Raw genomic sequence first — 18,445 nt, 5'->3', positions numbered from 1 at the left:
TCTTTAGCCAGCACAATGTATTTAAATTTTAAACCTATCTCCATAGTCATGAAATTACTAAATACCCTCATAATATTGTAGGTTCTGTGTCTAACCAACCAATAGAGGCAGTTATTCTCAGTAATATTACGATCTAAACATAGCTTTCGTAAGTTAGGCTCTTTTCTGTCATAGACAGGATGACAGCCAAGATAAAACAGAATTCACTTGTTTTTGTTTTATGTTGTTTGTTCATTTATTTTGAAGTATTTATTTGCTTTCCTGTCTTTAATTTGATTCTTTAGTCCTTATGGAACGGGAATCAAAACAGGTAGAGATGCCAAAATTGGATGTTAATTTAAGCATGAAGGGACAGGGAGATTCAGATAAGGGAACTGGAGCATAGGATCAGCAACAAATAAGCCAAAGAGAGATGAAGTGAAAAGGGAACCAGCATTTTCTGACAGCATTCCATGGGGCTTTGCTTGTGAAGTGAAATGAATGGCTGCTGACGGGAAAGCTGCTGCCTCATCACGAGTTCCTCTGTCCCCAGCTTGTCAGGCCCTGGTTTTAGACAAACACAAACAGTGGAACAACTGAGAATTTTTTTAAGGTAGTAGTGCTTATTAAGATTTCTCTAAATAAGGGTTAAAGAGGTACCTTGTCCATTAAGTTTCATTCTTCACAATTTACTGGCAGCTGCTATGAAATCAGTGTTTCAAAAAATTCTGTAGTTTTTGAATCCTATTAATTATCTTCTCTACCGCCCAGTGACTGGGGAGGCCATGCATGCATGTTAAGTCACTTCAGTCTCGTCCAGCTCTGTGCAACCCTATGGACTGTAGACGCTGCCAGGCTCCGCAGTCCATGGGGATTCTTTAGGCAAGAATACTAGAGTGGGTTGCTATGCCCTCCTCCAGGGGATCTTCCCGACCCAGGGATCAAACCCATGTCTCTTACGTCTGTTTGCATGGCACTTGGGTTCTTTACCACTAGCACCAGCTGGGAAGCCCAAGGAGGCTAGTAGGGAACAGAAGAATGATTAATTAGATTGAATTTTATCTTCCTATTTTTCTCCCTGTTGTTTCATTGATTATGGTTACTAAGCCTCTGCTAAGGATTTTGTTTCAGGAGTCATTGTGTGTCAGGGAGGTTGGCAGCATCATATAACTTTTGGAGAAGGGTAAGGGGGAATGGAGCCTTCCCTGGGGGCTCAGTGGTCAAGAATGCACCTGCAATGCAGAAAAGGCAGATTCGATCCTGGGTCGGGAAGATCCCCTGGAGAAGGAAATGGCAACCCACTGCAGTATTCTTGCCTGGGAAATACCATGGACAGAGGAGCCTGGTGGGCTATAGTCCATGGGGGTCAAAAAAAGAGTTGGGCATGACTTAGCAACTAAACAACAACAATGAAGGGAGAAGGGAAGGCAGTAAATCACCCATAGTTTTAGCACCCTGTCACAATAGCCTTTACCATACTTATTTTCTTCTAATTGTCAACCAAATGTATTCCATAGTTACAATAGTGTACATAAAAAACTTCGTATTTTTTTAAATTTGATGTTCTATCAAATGCTTCGTAATTATGATTTAAAAGTTAAGTGTATTCAGATAGAGGTTAACTGATTTCCTTTTTTCCTCCCTCTGTCATTATAACTACTACTACAGGGGACATCTTATGCCTGTTCCTGCTATCATGGTGTTCACTTTTTTAGTTATTTTCTAAAATTAAATTTCAAGAAATGGAAATACTGGGTCCAGGGGTATAGACATATTTGTAGTAGTAGTTTAGTCACTAAGTCGTGTCCGACTCTTACGACCCCATGGACTGTAGCCTGCCAGGCTCCTCTGTCCATGGGATTCTCCAGGCAAGAATGCTGGAGTGGATTGCCATTTCCTTCTCCAGGGGATCTTCCCGACCCAGGAATTGAACTCAGGTCTCCTGCACTGCAGGCAGATTCTTTACCAACTGAGCTAGGAGGGAAGCCCATAGACATATTTATAGCTTCTTACATATATTGCCAAATTGCTTTTCAGAGAAAATATATAAATGTAAAAGTATCATAATGTTTTAGGGTAGTGTATTCTGAGGCATCATCCAACAAATGAAATCTTTTATCATGAAAAATACTTAAAAAATTAATCAGAATTGTACAGTGCAGTTTTTAGCTCTACCTGCATTCTTTCTCAAACCAAGGCTGATGTTTGGCTGTTACATATCAGAACAGCCATATATGTGGCTGGCTTCTCTTCTGTACATTATATCTTATTAATCATTATATACTTAGAATATTATTCTTGTATCAAACCCTTTCATCTGCGAACTGCTTGTTTAGCAGTTAACTAGAATTGCTCAATCATCTGTATTTATTTTTTCCCTTACAGGCACGTGATGGCCACGTCACTTACTTGAGATTCATTATTGTATCAGCCTTTGATCATTTTGCTTCTGTGCATAGCGTTTCTGCAGAGGGAATAGCAGTCTCAAATCTTTCTTAGTAATTATAATATACCCATGCATTTTTTTAACAGTATATTTATTTAAATATGAAGTTGTCATTATTAAAGGAATTTGTATCGATCTGTTTCAGTTTTATTTTTCCCGTCAGCATTCCGTAGGAATTTGGTTCATCAGACAGCAGTGATGACCAACATGTAGGTCATAAGAAAGCTTTTGCCAAAACAAAAAAAAAGCTTTTGTTTCGGTATACAGCTTAACCAAGTACATAACTACACATGAAAACAACTGGTAATACATTGTGTCTCCACAGCGTCTACCATGGTACCCTTCAGATATCAGTGCATTTTTAAATTTATTAAAAATTAAAATTAAAATTTTTAAATTTATTGATTGATGCAAAGGCTAAATGAAAAATATGGACACTAAGCAACATACAAGTTCAAAAAAGAGAAAATATTTATGGGAACATTTCCTTGAGGTCTTGGAATTTGAGTTGGGCCCTGTAAGACAAATCATTTTATTTTTTTCTTTTAATTTTATTTTCTCTTGATTTTAAGACTTCAGAGAAGAGTTAGGAAACATAATTTTATTTCCCAGAGGCAACCATTATTGATATTATTTTATTTGTTTTTTTTACATTTTCAGGAGGTAAAAAACAAGCTAGGACATTTTGTGGAGATATAAGACATCTCTGAATATATCTTTTTATACAACTTGAAATAAAAAACGTAAATAATAAGCCAAAAGTTAAAATGACAAAGCAATTCTAAAATGTTGAAAATAAATAGAAAGGCATGAACCTACATTTATTACAATTGATTGACTCACAGAAAAAAAGTGGCATTAGAATATAGTATTTTATCTGTGCAGTCTATATGAGTTTCCTATGGTTTCTGTAATAAAGTACCACAAACTTGGTGGTTTAAAACAATAAAAATTTATTCTCTCACTGCTCTGGAGACTAGAAGTCACAAATAGAGGTATTGGCAGTGTTTGTTTCTGTTGGGATTTTTGAGGGAGATTATATTTGCCTTTCTCTTAATTTCTGGTGTTGCTGGCAATCCTTGGCCTTCCTTGACTTGTGGCATCATAGCTCCAGTTTTGCCTCTATCATCATATGGCATTCTTTCTGTGTTTCTTTGTATCATCTTCCCTCAATGAGTATATTTTTCTGTGTCTTCTCTTCTTATAAGGACAGCATCATATTGAATTAAAGACCCTTCAGTTCAGTTCAGTTCAGTTCAGTCGCTCAGTCGTGTCCGACTCTCCGCGACCCCATGAATCACAGCACGCCAGGCCTCCCTGTCCATCACCAACTCCCGGAGTACACTCAAACTCATGTCCACAGAGTCGGTGATGCCATCCAGCCATCTCATTCTCCGTCGTCCCCTTCTCCTCTCGCCCCCAACCTTTCCCAGCATCAGAGTCTTTTCCAGTGAGTCAACTCGTCGCATGAGGTGGCCAAAGTATTGGAGTTTCAGCTTTAGCATCAGTCCCTCCAATGAACATCCAGGATTGATCTCCTTTAGAATGGACTGGTTGGATCTCCTTGCAGTATAAGGGACTCTCAAGAGTCTTCTCCAACACCACAGTTCAAAAGCATCGATTCTTCGGCGATCAGCTTTCTTCACAGTCCAACTCTCACATCCATACATGACCACGGGAAAAACCATTGCCTTGACTAGACGGACCTTGGTCGGCAAAGTAATGCCTCTGCTTTTTAATATACTATCAAGGTTGGTCATAACTTTCCTGCCAAGGAGCAAGCGTCTTTTAATTTCATGGCTGCAATCAGCATCTGCAGTGATTTTGGAGCCCAAAAAAACAAAGTCTGACACTGTTTCCATTGTTTTTCCATCTATTTCCCATGAAGTGATGGGACCAGATGCCATGATCTTTGTTTTCTGAATGTTGAGCTTCAAGCCAACCTTTTCACTCTCCTCTTTCACTTTCATCAAGAGGCTTTTGAGTTCCTCTTCACTTTCAGCCATAAGGGTGGTGTCATCTGCATATCTGAGGTTATTGATATTTCTCCCAGCAATCTTGATTCCAGCTTGTGCTTCTTCCAGCCCAGCGTTCCTCATGATGTACTCTGCATATAAGTTAAATAAGCAAGGTGACAATATACAACCTTGACGTACACCTTTTCCTATTTGGAACCAGTCTGTTGTTCCATGACCGGTTCTAACTGTTGCTTCCTGACCTGCATACAGGTTTCTCAAGAGGCAGGTCAGGTGGTCTGGGATTCCCATCTCTTTCAGAATGTTCCACAGTTTATTGTGATCCACACAGTCAAAGGCTTTGGCATAGTCAATGAAGCAGAAATAGATGTTTTTCTGGAACTCTCTTGCTTTCTCCATGATCCAGCGGATGTTGGCAATTTGATCTCTGGTGCCTCTGCCTTTTCTAAAACCTGCTTGAACATCTGGGAGTTCACGGTCTACATACTGCTGAAGCCTGGCTTGGAGAATTTTGAGCATGACTTTACTAGCGTGTGAGATGAGTGCAATTGTGCGGTAGTTTGAGCATTCTTTGGCATTGCCTTTCTTTGGGATTGGAATGAAGACTGACCTCTTCCAGTCCTGTGGCCACTGCTGAGTTTTCCAAATCTGCTGGCATATTGAGTGCAGCACTTTCACAGCATCATCTTTCAAGACTTGAAATAGCTCAACTGGAATTCCATCACCTCCACTAGCTTTGTTCGTAGTGATGCTTTCTAAGGCCCACTTGACTTCACATTCCAAGATGTCTGGCTCTAGGTCAGTGATCACATTATCGTGACTATCTTGGTCGGGAAGATCTTTTTTGTACAGTTCTTCTGTGTATTCCTGCCACCTCTTCTTAATATCTTCTGCTTCTGTTAGGTCCATACCATTTCTGTCCTTTATCGAGCCCATCTTTGCATGAAAAGTTCCCTTGGAATCTCTAATTTTCTTGAAGAGGTCTCTTGTTTTTCCTATTCTGTTGTTTTCCTCTATTTCTTTGCATTGATCACTGAGGAAGGCTTTCTTATCTCTCCTTGCTATTCTTTGGAACTCTGCATTCAGATGCTTATATCTTTCCTTTTCTCCTTTGCTTTTCGCCTCTCTTCTTTTTACAGCTATTTGTAAGGCCTCCTCAGACAGCCATTTCGCTCTTTTGCATTTCTTTTCCATGGGGATGGTCTTGGTCCCTGTCTCCTGTACAATGTCACGAACCTCCGTCCAGAGTTCATCAGGCACTCTATCAATCAGATCTAGTCCCTTAAATCTATTTCTCACTTCCACTGCATAATCATAAGGGATTTGATTGAGGTCATATCTGAATGGTCTAGTGGTTTTCCCTACTTTCTTCAATTTAAGTCTGAACTTCGCAATAAGGAGTTCATGATCTGAGCCACAGTCAGCTCCTGGTCTTGTTTTCGCTAACTGTATACAGCTTCTCCATCTTTGGTTGCAAAGAATATAATCAATCTGATTTCGGTGTTGACCATCTGGTGATGTCCATGTGTAGAGTCTTCTCTTGTGTTGTTGGAAGAGGGTGTTTGCTATGACCAGTGCATTCTCTTGACAAAACTCTATTAGCCTTTGCCCTGCTTCATTCCGTGCTCCAAGGACAAATTTTCCAGTTACGCCAGGTGTTTCTTGACTTCCTACTTTTGCATTCCAGTCCCCTAGAATGAAAAGGACATCTTTTTTGGGTGTTAGTTCTAAAAGGTCTTGTAGGTCTTCATAGAACCGATTAACTTCGGCTTCTTCAGCAGTACTGGTTGGGGCATAGGCCTGGATTACTGTAATATTGAATGGTTTGCCTTGGAAACGAACAGAAATCATCCTGTCATTTTTAAGATTGCATCCAAGTACTGCATTTCGGACTCTTTTGTTGACCATGATGGCTACTCCATTTCTTCTAAGGGATTCCTGCCCACAGTAGTAGATATAATGGTCATCCGAGTTAAATTCACCCATTCCAGTCCATTTTAATTCACTGATTCCTAGAATGTCGACCTTACTCCAGTTTTACCTTAATTAATTACATCTGCTGTGACTCCAAGTCAGACTGCATTCACAGGTACCATGGGATTATAGACGTTTCAAAGCTCTTTTCTCTCTCCCACAATGACCAGCAGTGATGTTTTTCTACACAGTAACTACTTCATCATTCTGGGTCTGGGAATGAGACTGATGATAACAGGTAGTAGAGCTCTCAGTCAATCCGAGGTAGACATATAGAAGGAGAGATAAAGCTTCATTTAGTTTGGGAGTGGGGTAGGGGTTGCTACGTCACGCCACTTGCAGAATTTTAGTTCCCTGACCAGGGACCAAACCTGGGCACCCTTCAGTGGAAGGCCAGAGTCCTAACCTACTGAACTGTAGGGAGTTCACAAATCAGTGATATTTTGGAGTTGCTTTTTAACCCAGCATAACCCGGCCTATCCTGACTGATATACAGACAAATGTAGAATATAGCTCATCCTAGAGGGCAAGTGACCTGGTTTCTTTAACAAGTCAGTGATGCAAAAATGTTAATTAAGGAAGGGGGTCCACTATAGATCCAAAGAGATATAAGAGGCCCCCAAAATACATGCCTTGTGTAAATCTTATTTGGATGTTAATATGAGCAAACTAATTGGGGGAAAAAAAGACATTTTAAAGATAATTGGGAAAATCTGCTTATGGATTGGGTAGTATTCATTTGCTTTTGCATGGACTAGGTGTGATCCTGGCTTTAAGATTGTGTAAGAAAAGGCCCATATTTTCAGAGATACATTTAGTAGATTCAGAGATCCAAGTATGTAGGTTTATTTCATGGTATCTGGGCTTTGCTTTAAAATAATTGAGCATTTTTTTTATAGGAGAAAATAGAGCAGTAAATTGGTGGATCTGGGTTATGGATATACAGGGCTGTGTTGTACTAGTCCCTCTAATGTATGCTTGGGATTCTTCATAATGGACAAAAATAAATAATGCCACAGAGGATATGTTTGTGCAAAAATCTTTGCCTACCCCTTAGATGATTTTTTTTCTAGAAGAGATTCCCAGAAGGTAACTAGTCAAAGTTAAGAATAGTTCTAAGGGGCTTCCCTGGTGGCTCAGTGGTAAAGGATCCACCTGCAATGCAGGAGACCTGGGTTCGATCCCTGGGTCTGGAAGATCCCCTGGAGAAAGGAGTGGTAACCCACTCCAGTATTCTTGCCTGGAGAATCCCATGGACAGAAGAGCCTGCAGGCTACAGTCCATAATGTTGCAAAGAGTCGGACATAAACTGAACAACTAAGAATGCATGCATGCACTGGTGGTTCAGTGGTGAAGAATCCACCTTGCAATGCAAGGGATACCAGTTCAATCCCTGGTCCAGGAAGATCCCACATGCTGCAGAGCAACTAAGCCCACTCTCCACAACTACTGAAGCCCCTTTCGCCTAGAGCCTGTGCTCCATAACAAGAGAAGCCACTGCAACAAGACCACCACCCACCACAATGAAGAGTAGCCCCTGCCTGTCACAACTAGAGAAAGCTCACGCGGAGCAACAAAAGTCCACACAGCAAAAAAAAAATAAATGAATAAATCTTTTTTTTTAAAGAAAAGTTTTAAGGCTTTTGATATTTCCTAATAATTTGCTTACCAAGATTTGTTGCACAAATTTACTCTTGGAAGGGTTACTTTTAGTTAAATGGAGGAAGGTAGAAAAGGTACTTCATTAGTGACGTTGGTGCCATCAGAGACATGAAGGAGTATTTAGGGAGTGATGAATATATATATCTGACGGGTAAAGAAGGCTGAAATGGTACATTACAGCCAGATCACAGAGAGCCTTTAATGCTTTCAGATATTTTCCCGATAGTCCTGGAGCCATTTAAGGTTTTTGAAAGGGAGGTGACCTAGAGCAATTGTGTTCATGTTCAATAAAATGAAACAAAGGATTTTCTTTTTCCCAAACTTCCTAAACTGGAATGTCAATAATTCTTCATTTAAAGAACACTGCGTTAAGGCTTTTGGAGAAGGAAATGGCAACCTACTCCAGTGTTGTTGCCTGGAGAATCCCAGGGATGGGGCTGCCGTCTATGGGGTTGCACAGTCGGACACGACTGAAGCAACTTAGCAGCAGCAGCAGCAGCAGTGTTAAGGCATACAGATCACTGGAAGGGATTTCTAGAAGTTATCTGAATGATCTCTTTGGCACAGGCCTACTAAATGATCTTTAAGTCTTTTTTTCTCTGTTTCTCTCCTGTGAATGCAGAGAATGAGTTCTCAGTGTAGTGCTTGTAATACCACTCCATGGTATTTGAAAACCGCATCCTTTAACCTTTATTTTCCTAGGCTTCAAAAACTCATTTTCACTTGAGAAAACCACTCTCTTAAGTTTCAAGCAGTAGATAGACCAATATGTGGCTTTATCTTGTTTTTCACTGCTGAACCCCATTGTAGGAAAGGGGCAATTGGCCAAGATGGCAGTGTTCAGGCTCTCTCACCCATGTCCTCTTGCTCTCTCCCCACCTTTTGTAAATAATGACTTTACATGGTTGTGTAACAGCTGAGACCATTTATAGCACTGCACACGGGCATGTAAGCACCACCTGAAAAGCTGTTGAGTTGCGCTGTGGTGCGTTAGTCATAAGAGAAGCATGCCTGCAGTTCCTATAGCTCCTTGCGTCTTCTTCCAGGTTCTTCTTATCTGCTTCCTAGCTCATGCCTTGCTTAGCCTGGGTTCAGTGATCAGTGAGATAACTGGCAGAGTCGGCAGGGTTCTCAGCATGTAGGGGAACCTGAGGCTCCAATGGAAGGAGGAAACCAGTGGCCACCACATAACATGTGGTACCCGGTGGCCAGGGTCCTCTCGGCATGGGCCCCGGTGGAAGACTGGGAGGTGGTGGACAGGTCACTGGATAGCACTGAAAAGGGATTACAAGTGGTGAATTCCCATTTCCTGGACAAGGCAGCATGGACTGCTGCTGGCACCGTAGTGTGGGTATTCCTGACTGCCCTGAAGGTGAATATGAATAGTGCCCTACATGATGCCATGCAGGTCCGTGATGTACAGAGACACTTGGAAGAACTAGAGCAATGTATATTGACGTAAAGCAAGAAGTGCGTGGCCTTGAAGAACCCAGTATTTCTGACAGCGAGGTAATAAGGGACAGTAATGATGAAGTTATGAGACTTAAGAAACGTTATGAGACTGTGGGTCCCTGCTTTGTAGCAAGGCCTGTCATGCAGCAGAAGGATGGGGCAAACAAGGCACGGAAGCCCCGGGAGGCCTCGGACATCAAGGAGGCCACAGAGAAGAGGAGCAGCCACGACAAAGTCCAGGAAGACCAGCTAGGAGCAAGGACCAACCCCGGTGGAGAAAATGAAGAAAGGAAAGAGGGAAAGTGAAACCAGAGTGAAGAGTTTAGAGCTGGATCAGGGCCTGCTGAACCCACCCCTGCAGAGCCCCGAGTGGTCCTCAAGGTCTGCAGACAGCCAGAAGTGACACTCAGGACAGCAAGTGAAGTGCAGAAAACACAAGGACCTGGACTTCAAGGTGGTGGATGATGATGGGGAAACTATCCCAGTGCTTGGAGTCAGCTGGACATCTGCCCTCTCAGCTCCGACACTGGCCTGGCAGGTGGAGGAGCCTCCAGATGACAAGTGTTTTACAGGTGGCGTGTGAGACACCATTTGGAACGCTGTCTCATCCACCTCTTTTGGGTCCTTAACTGCTCCCTCAATGGTGGCAAGCTTGGGAGAAGTAGAGGGACGGTGGCAGGCAAAGGGGATTAGAAGTGTGAAGACCCTGATTGGGGGCCTGGCTGGTAAAGGCCCCATCTGGGTTACGTGGATGAAAATGTGGGCTGATTTGTTGGCAGTGGAGGTTGACAGAAATAAAATTGAACAACCCAATGTTCTGTTTCTAGAGCTACGGGAGGCAACTGAGACCAGAACAGCAGTTTGCCAAGTTTGGGACACTCCCACAGCAAGAGATAGAAGCAGTTCAGTTAGAAGCTTACATGGCACCCAAGGATGTTCCTTCAGAACTGTAAAGGCTGTGTCCTTACTTTTGGAAATTGGATGGCTCCCTGTATGGAGGTATACAGTAAAGTCTGTGTCATATGATGTGCTACTAATCTCTGATTCTCTTGCAGATTTAGAACAGTATGCACCAGAGCTTATAAAGCATTTGGAATCATGTGGGTGGGCTGTGAACGCTGCAAAAATCTCTTTGAAGGGGTAGCCCCAACGTCTGTGGGAGGTTTTTCAGGTCCTTAATGAGAAACCCCTCAGGGATGGAGTTGCACCTGTGGAGACTGTCCTGCATCTTGTCACTGCACCTAAACAGCTGCAAATAACAACAGACATTTTGTTAAAGCCTGGATATAGAACCAAAGGTAATATCCTGCTGCCAGCTCCAATCGGGATTTCATAAGGACAGATGGTGGACTTGACTTGGCCATGGAAGATAAAGGCACTTCATGTACATTGGATGGCTTTTCTAGCCCCATGGGGGCAAAGTTTGCAACATGAGTTCCAGGTTGTACCCCGGGTAATGAGTGCCTGGCCTCTTTGTATGCAAGTCACCTGTCCAGTACCTGGCGTTGGGTTTTTCTATGTATTGGGGAATGTAACTGTTGTTGTAGCATCTACTGCTGTTGCAGAATGTGGGTATGTAACTGTTTGCTGTAGCCCTTACTGCTGTCGCGGGATGTAGTTGCACAGGTCAGTGTTACTCACCATGGGAATATCTCCAAGGATGATCTGTGCATAGATTGTAAGGCGAGAGACCCTGAAGGAGTGGAATGTAGGTGCTGGTCAGATTCTCTCACCCCATGTCCTCTCGCCCCACGTTTTGTAAATAGTGACTTTACATAGTTATGTAATGGCTGAGGCCATTTATAACCCTGTGCACACGCATCATGACCTATATAAGCACCACCTGAAAAGCTGTTGAGTTGCGTTGTGGTGTGTTAGCACAAAGGGATAACGCACGCCTGCTTTGCTGCTGTGAATAAAGAATGTTTGCAGTTTAAGAAAGTGTCTTAATGGGAGTAAGGAAGGAATATCAGCAACCTCCAATATGCAGATGATACCAGCCAACTCATTGGAAGAGACCCTGAGGCTGGGAAAGATAGAAGGCAGGAGGATAAGAGAAGACGAGATGGTTGGATGGAATCACCGACTCAATGGACATGACTTTGAGCCACCTCTGGGAGATGGTGAAGGACACGGAAGTCTGACTGCAGTCCATGGGGTTGCAAAGAGCTGGACATGACTGAACAACTGAACAGCAACAACCACCACTGTGATGGCGGAAACCAAAGAGGAACTAAAGAGCCTCTTGATGAAGGTGAAAGAGGAGAGTGAAAAAGCTGGCTTAAAACTCAGCTTTCAAAAAACTAAGATCATGGCATCCGGTCGCATCACTTCATGGTCAATAGACGGTGAAAAAGTGCGAAAAGTAGCAGATTTTATTTTCTTGGGCTCCAAAATCACTGCAGATGGTGACTGCAGCCATGAAATTAAGAAGCGTGCTCTTTGGAAGGAAAGCTATGATGAAGCTAGACAGCATATTAAAGAGCAGAGACATCACTTTGCTGACAAAGATCCAAATAGTCAAAGCTATGATTTTTCCAGTAGTCAAAAATGCATGTGAGAGCTGGACCATAAAGAAGGCTGAGCACCAAAGAACTGATGCTTTGGAATCGTGGTGCTGGAGAAGACTTGAGAGTCCATTGGATAGCAAGGAGATCAAACTAGTCAATCCTAAAGGAAATCAATCCTGAACATTCATTGAAGGACTGATGCTGAAGCCCCAAACTTTGGCCACCTGATGTGAAGACCCTGATGCTAGGAAGATTGAGGGCAGGAGGAGAAAGGGGCGATAAAGGATGAGATCACAGACTGCCTATGACATGAGTTTGAGCAAACTCAGGGAGATAATGAAGGACAAGGAAGCCTGGCATACTGCAGTCCATGGGGTCACAAAGAGTCTGACAAGACTTAGTGATGGAACAAGAAGTTTCTTATAGGTTCTATCTCCAAATACAGTCACATTGGAACTTATGGCTTCAACATCTGAAGGGGGTTGCACAATTAAGTTCAGGTGGTGAGAAGGCAGCCAAAGCAGAGTGTGACTGAAGGGGATTTCTAGGAGTCCCATTGCAAAGGAAACAATAAACTTAATGAGAGCATTCAAGACAACTAATGTAAATCAAAGTTGCAGGCTGCCCTAACCTACTCCTCCTCCTTCTGTATTTATGTTTCAACCAACAACTAGCCCTATTAAAGAAGAGTAATCTGAAAAGTCCCAGAAGCGGATTGCTTTAGGTCTGGGTCTCTAGGAACAGCTTTAGAGAGGAATTCCTGTAAGAGTGATTTCCTGAGAGAACACTCTCAGGAGGTGGGATAGATCACTGGAGAAAGTTAACCAAAGACGGTTTCGGTTTCGGTTGAAGTCTGGCCTCAGCCTGAGCCCACAAGGAGCTCTAGGGCGTGAATGACACCAGAGGGGTATGCTTCCCACCCATGAGGCAAGGGACCAGGCCTTTGTGCTCTCAAATCCTTCAGTCAATGGCCATGGGCCACCCGCAGGGGAACATAACCTCTCAGGCATTGCTGAGTAAAGAAGCTTCTGTCACTTAGGGCAATTCTCAGGAGAAGCAACACCTGAGCCATTAGCTGCCAATATCACAGTAGCTGGCATATAGACATATATTTGGAAAAGAAATCTCGGCAGAACACTGATAACATTTATTACAGCAGTAGTTCTCAAAATGTGGTCCCTGGAACGGCAACCTCCTCCTTTTCCGAAACTTGTTAGAAATGCAGATTCCCTAGCCCAACTCCAGATCTATGGAATCAGAAACTCTGATGGTGTGACCCTTGAATCCATATTTTGACAAGCCCTGCAGGTGTTTTTGACACATGTCTAAGTTTGAGAACCATTGTGCTATAGGGACCTATGACTAGAAACTGAAACAAAAGGAGGGGGACCAGAAAAATAAGGCAGTTACAGAACATTCGTTGCAAGAGAACTTACACAAAGAATACATCAAGAATGGAGACCCACAGTTACCTCTCACATAAGAAAAAAAGAACTCAAAAAAGAGATACAAAGATTTCAAGAAAAAAGTCACAGAAGATAGAAAGTAGATCTGGCAGAGATAAGAAAAGACATGGAAGAGAAAAAGAAAATTGATTCAGAGGTGAAAGCCATGTAAGAAGCAAAGGGGTGATGATGGTAATTGTAGCCATCAGTGTTCAATTAGGAAAACTGAAATGAGTCTAGATACAGAGTGAAAGCAGGGAGGGAAATAATGCACGGAATCTGTTACAAAGGTATTGAAATGGCTGGGAAAACAAACAGAAGATAGAAGTGTCACCCAGAGTGGGAACCCGTGGGCCACACTCACTGTTGACCAGTAGGAACAGCATTACTGCCTCTAAATAGAAGCCACTCTACCACCATGGCTGGGGACCCCAAAGCAACTGCTGTGCATAGTGTCCTGCAATTCCTACAGCAAGAAGCGGAGAAAATGACTTCTCCCTTCTGTTCACCGTTAATCTCCATCAGGGCTTCCCATCTGCAGAACCTGACCGGAATGCAATGTTCAGGCCTCCAGCTCCTGAAATCCAGAGGACAGTGGAGAGAGTCAGAACCAAGCCATATCTGGAACAATAATAAACCCAACTGAAGGAGAACTGGAATCAGAGGAAAGAGCTTGAGAAAAATCACAGCATGGAATTGAAAAGAACAAAGATTTTTAAAGTTATGGAAAAGATAATAATTATGGAAGAAAGAAAAGACCCAACACACCCATCATTGTAGTCCCTGACTAAGATAAGAGGACAAAATGTAACAGGAAAGATGTTCAAAGCAATAAAAGATATCCCTGAAATTTACAGAATAAATCTTAAGATCAAAAGAAGTTTTTGTATTTACCTTAGTCTGTTCAAGCTACTGTAACAAAAATACCATAGACTGGGGTGGCCTAGAGACAACAGAAACAGGCTTGCCTGCTGGCTCAGTGGTAAAGAATCTGTCTGCCAGTGCAGGAGATAGGGATTCAATCCCTGGGTCAGAAAGATCCCCTGGAGTAGGAAATGGCAACCCACTCCAGTATTCTTGCCTGGAGAACTCCGTGGACGGAACAGCCTGGCGGCTGCAGTTCATGAGGTTACCAAGAATCCGACATGACTGAGCGACTGAGCACAATAGTTGACAGAAATGTATTTCCTACAGTTCTGGAGGCTGAAAGTCTGAAAGTAGGGTATCAGCAAGGTTGCGTAAGGGCCCTTTTCCAGGGTTTCAGACTTTGTGTATCCTCAGACGGTGGAAGAGGGCAAACCAGCTCACGGGAGCCTCTTTTATAAGGGCACCAATCCCATTCATGAAGACTCCACTCTCATGACCTAATCACCTCCCAAAAGCCCCACCTCCTGACACTATCACTGGGCTGTAAGGTTCAGCATATGGATTCTGAGGGGACACAAACATTCAGACCACAGCAGTATCCCAAGGAAAGTTTGACACTGAACAATCAACACTGGACTAGGTCTTGGTGAAGTTACTGAACTTCAAACAGGAAGAAAGAACCTGACAAGTTTCCAGGTAGAATTAAGTGCCAAGGGAAATAAATTAGGCTGGTCTCAGACTTTTCCTCTCATGACTGCTCAGTTCAGCTCAGTTCAGTCGCTCAGTCGTGTCCGACTCTTTGCGACCCCATGAATCACAGCACGCCAGGCCTCCCTGTCCATCACCAACTCCCGGAGTTCACTCAACTCATGTCCATCGAGTCAGTGATGCCATCCAGCCATCTCATTCGTTGTCGTCCCCTTCTCCTCCTGCCCCCAATCCTTCCCAGCCTCAGAGTCTTTTCCAGTGAGTCAACTCGTCGCATGAGGTGGCCAAAGTATTGGAGTTTCAGCTTTAGCACCAGTCCTTCCAATGAACACCCAGGATTGATCTCCTTTAGAATGGACTGGTTGGATCTCCTTGCAGTCCAAGGGACTCTCAAGAGTCTTCTCCAACACCACAGTTCAAAAGCATCAATTCTTCGGCGATCAGCTTTCTTCACAGTCCAACTCTCACATCCATACATGACCACTGGAAAAACCATAGACTGCTAGACAACTGTAAAACAATGTCCACAAATCTTGAGGTAAAAGAACTAAAACATAAGATTCTGAAGCCCAGCCGGGTATCCTCCAGGTTTAAAAGACAGCAGTGGGTCATTCGAGGCATGTAGGACTTCAGGGAATACAGGATCTACATGCCCTTCTTCAGAAAACTGCATGCTTGAGACTTTGAACGATGCAATCTATATGGCCGTTTGGGTGTCCTGGACTCCTTCCTCAGTCGAACATGCTGGATAAAATATTTCAATACATCTTTGGAAACTAATGGCTGAGTTTACCAGAAATAAAGTTGTCTATGGCCAGGAGCAACTGAGAGCCTGACTCTGGCAGGTGAATAAACATTAAAGTCACTGGGCCTCTCCGAGGGCATCTGCCAATTTCTGAGTTGGAGCCTGGGTTTCCTGGGCCTCCTACCAGGCCCATAAGGCCAGTCTTGCAACAGCTAGAACGCAAGCTAAAATGGGCGGTAGGCTCAGAATCCTACCTAAAACCAGGTACCACAGAGGGCATCACCCTTAGAGCAGGGGTCCCCAGCCTCTAGGATCTAATGTCTGATGATCTGAGGTGAATCTGATGTAATAATAATAGAAACAAAGTGCACAATAAGCGTAATGTTCTTGAATCATCCTGAAACCATGCCCCCAACTCCCAGTCCATGGAAAAATTGTCTTCCATGAAACTGGTCTCTAGTGCCAAAAAGTCTGGTGACTGCTAGGGGGCTTAGAGAACAGGTGAACTAAAGATAAATCTTTCCCTTGAAAGCAAGCAAATAGGTGGTTTTGAAAAATCTTCTTCAAATCAGTTGATATTCTGAATGCAGCCTGTACTTGGAGTGAAACAAGATATACTAACAAGCTTCTTTTACTTTACTCGTACTTTCCAATGCTAGTCAAGCAGAATCAGTTCATTCTCAGTATCCAGACCCAGAGAGGTCACCTTCTAAGAGAAAAGACCTTTCTTCATCATAAATTAAAACTGAGCTCAAACCTTTTGCAGTCTCCTGGGCAGGTTTTTTCCCCACCTTTGCCCACATTGTTTTGTCCACTTTAATGCTATTCTCCCTTCTCATGTTCCTTGGGCTTGCATCCCAGATTATAGACTTCCAGGGTATCTTTGAAGACCAAGCTCAAAGGTCACCACTTCCACGAAGCTTTCCTAGAGGCACCCAGCTCAGACAGACTGCTTTCTCCTCTGTGTTCTCTGAGTTTCAGCCTTACCCTCAGCTCTAACCTGGGCTTTCCTGGTAGCTGGTAAAGAATCTGCCTGCAATGCAGGAGATCCTGGTTCAATTCCTGGATCGGGAAGATCTGCTAGAGAAGGGATAGGCAACCCACTCCAGTATTCTTGGGTCCCTGGCAGCTCAGATGGTAAAGAATCTGCCTGCAATTCGGGAGGCCTGGGTTTGATCCCTGGGATGGGAAATCCCCTGGAGGAGGGCATGAAAACCCGCTCCAGTATTCTTGCCTGGAGAATCCCCATGGACAGAGGAGCCTGGTGGGCTACAGTCCGTGGGGTTGCAAAGAGTCGGACACAACTAGTGACTAGGCAAAACACAGTACAACTCTATATTTGACCTTGAATTATGGTTATTGCAGTGTATATCCACCCCTATGCCCCCTGCCCTCTTTGTCATCTTTGTATCATCTCTCAGCACCCAGAGAAGAAATCAGGGCTCAATTAATGTCTGAAGCATTATATCGAAGAAAATTTAATTGGATTGTTTGGGATCTATTTTAGCTTTCTGAAAACTCCTCTGTTCCAGCACTCATTTGTTTAAAACTGGGAGATTTCTAGGCGTTTATATGTGTGAGTTGAAGGACCACCTGAGAAGTGAGTCAGAGGAGCGCTGCTTTATACTCTGCCTCTTTTTGTGGAATTTAGTGCTTAGGAAGGGCTTCCCTGATGGTTCAGCAGTAATGAATCTGCCTGCGATGCAGGAGCCTTGGGTTTGATCCCTGGGTCAGGAAGATTCCCTGGAGGAGGAATGGCAACCCACTCCAGTATTCTTGCCTGGAAAAAAATCCCATGGACAGAGGAGGCTGGTGGGCTATAGTCCTTGGGGTCACACAGAATCAAATACTACTGAGAGACTAAGCAACACTGCTTACGAAGGACCGTGCTCAGCTGTTCTTTACACCCACTGTTTCACAGCTCCTTGTCCTCTGTATCCTCTTTCAAACTCAAGCCAGGATCGGTCAGTTGCTTTGGCAGGATGAAGAGTTTCATTCAGTGTCTCTACTATCCTGTATTTTTTCCATCTCCCAGCACCTAAAAAGGGAGCCCAAGGAGGCAGTTGTAGAGCAGTAGTGATGGTAACAATAATAGCCAACATTTCGAGCAGCCTGGCATTTTCTCCAAGCCAGGCACAGTTCTGAGTGGTTTACTCATGAGTCCTCTGGAGGACAGTCACTGTTGATACCCTGTTTTGTAGTTCAAGATACCAAAGCAGCTTTAACCAAAATCACACAGCCAGCAGGGAGCAGAGCTGGGATTCTGGTTTGAACTTAGAGATGAGGTTTAAATCTCAGCTTGTTGCTTACTGAGTCTGAGGCCTTCCATAAATTACTTAATTCTGAGCCTTGGTTTCCTCATCTGTAAAATGGGTCTAATAATCTCTTTGACCTGTATAGAGATTAAATGAGACCGCATATTTGAAAGTGCCTGTGCCTGGTAAACGATTAACAACTATTTTTAAAAGTTCCTTGGCAGGTAAGACAGAGACAAGAAAAATGTGTTTTCATGTTAGAAAAATGCCTCCCAAGTCTTTTCTATCATGTCATGTTGTGAAGGTAATTTGATTTCAACGTGGACATTCTCTGGCAAGGAGTTTATGAGACAGAACCAGGTTAGACAGGTAACACATAGAGACTGAGTGTTCTTCCCACCAAAGGAGGGCCTTCCAGCATATGGT

General features: G+C 43.4%; 1 protein-coding gene across 8 annotated transcripts in view; it reads left to right on the top strand.

The window, feature by feature from the left end:
* Window positions 1–2,560, top strand: part of IFT25 (intraflagellar transport 25) — a 36,532-nt gene extending 33,972 nt beyond the window's left edge. For all 8 annotated transcript variants that reach the window (XM_055402096.2, XM_055402101.2, XM_055402095.2 and 5 more), the window contains one exon: window positions 2,365–2,560. In XM_055402096.2, coding sequence (XP_055258071.2) covers window positions 2,365–2,478 — 114 coding nt within the window. In that variant the 3' untranslated portion in view covers window positions 2,479–2,560. The remainder of the gene's footprint in view (window positions 1–2,364) is intronic.
* The last annotated feature ends 15,885 nt before the right edge of the window (window positions 2,561–18,445 follow it).

The sequence above is a fragment of the Moschus berezovskii genome, chromosome 4, assembly GCF_049115385.1.
Source record: "Moschus berezovskii isolate FMDL1 chromosome 4, NW_MosBer_1.0, whole genome shotgun sequence".
NCBI classification, from domain to species: Eukaryota; Metazoa; Chordata; class Mammalia; order Artiodactyla; family Moschidae; genus Moschus; species Moschus berezovskii.
The sequence above is the reverse complement of the archived record's forward strand: the minus strand, read 5'-3'. Positions and strand labels throughout refer to the sequence as shown.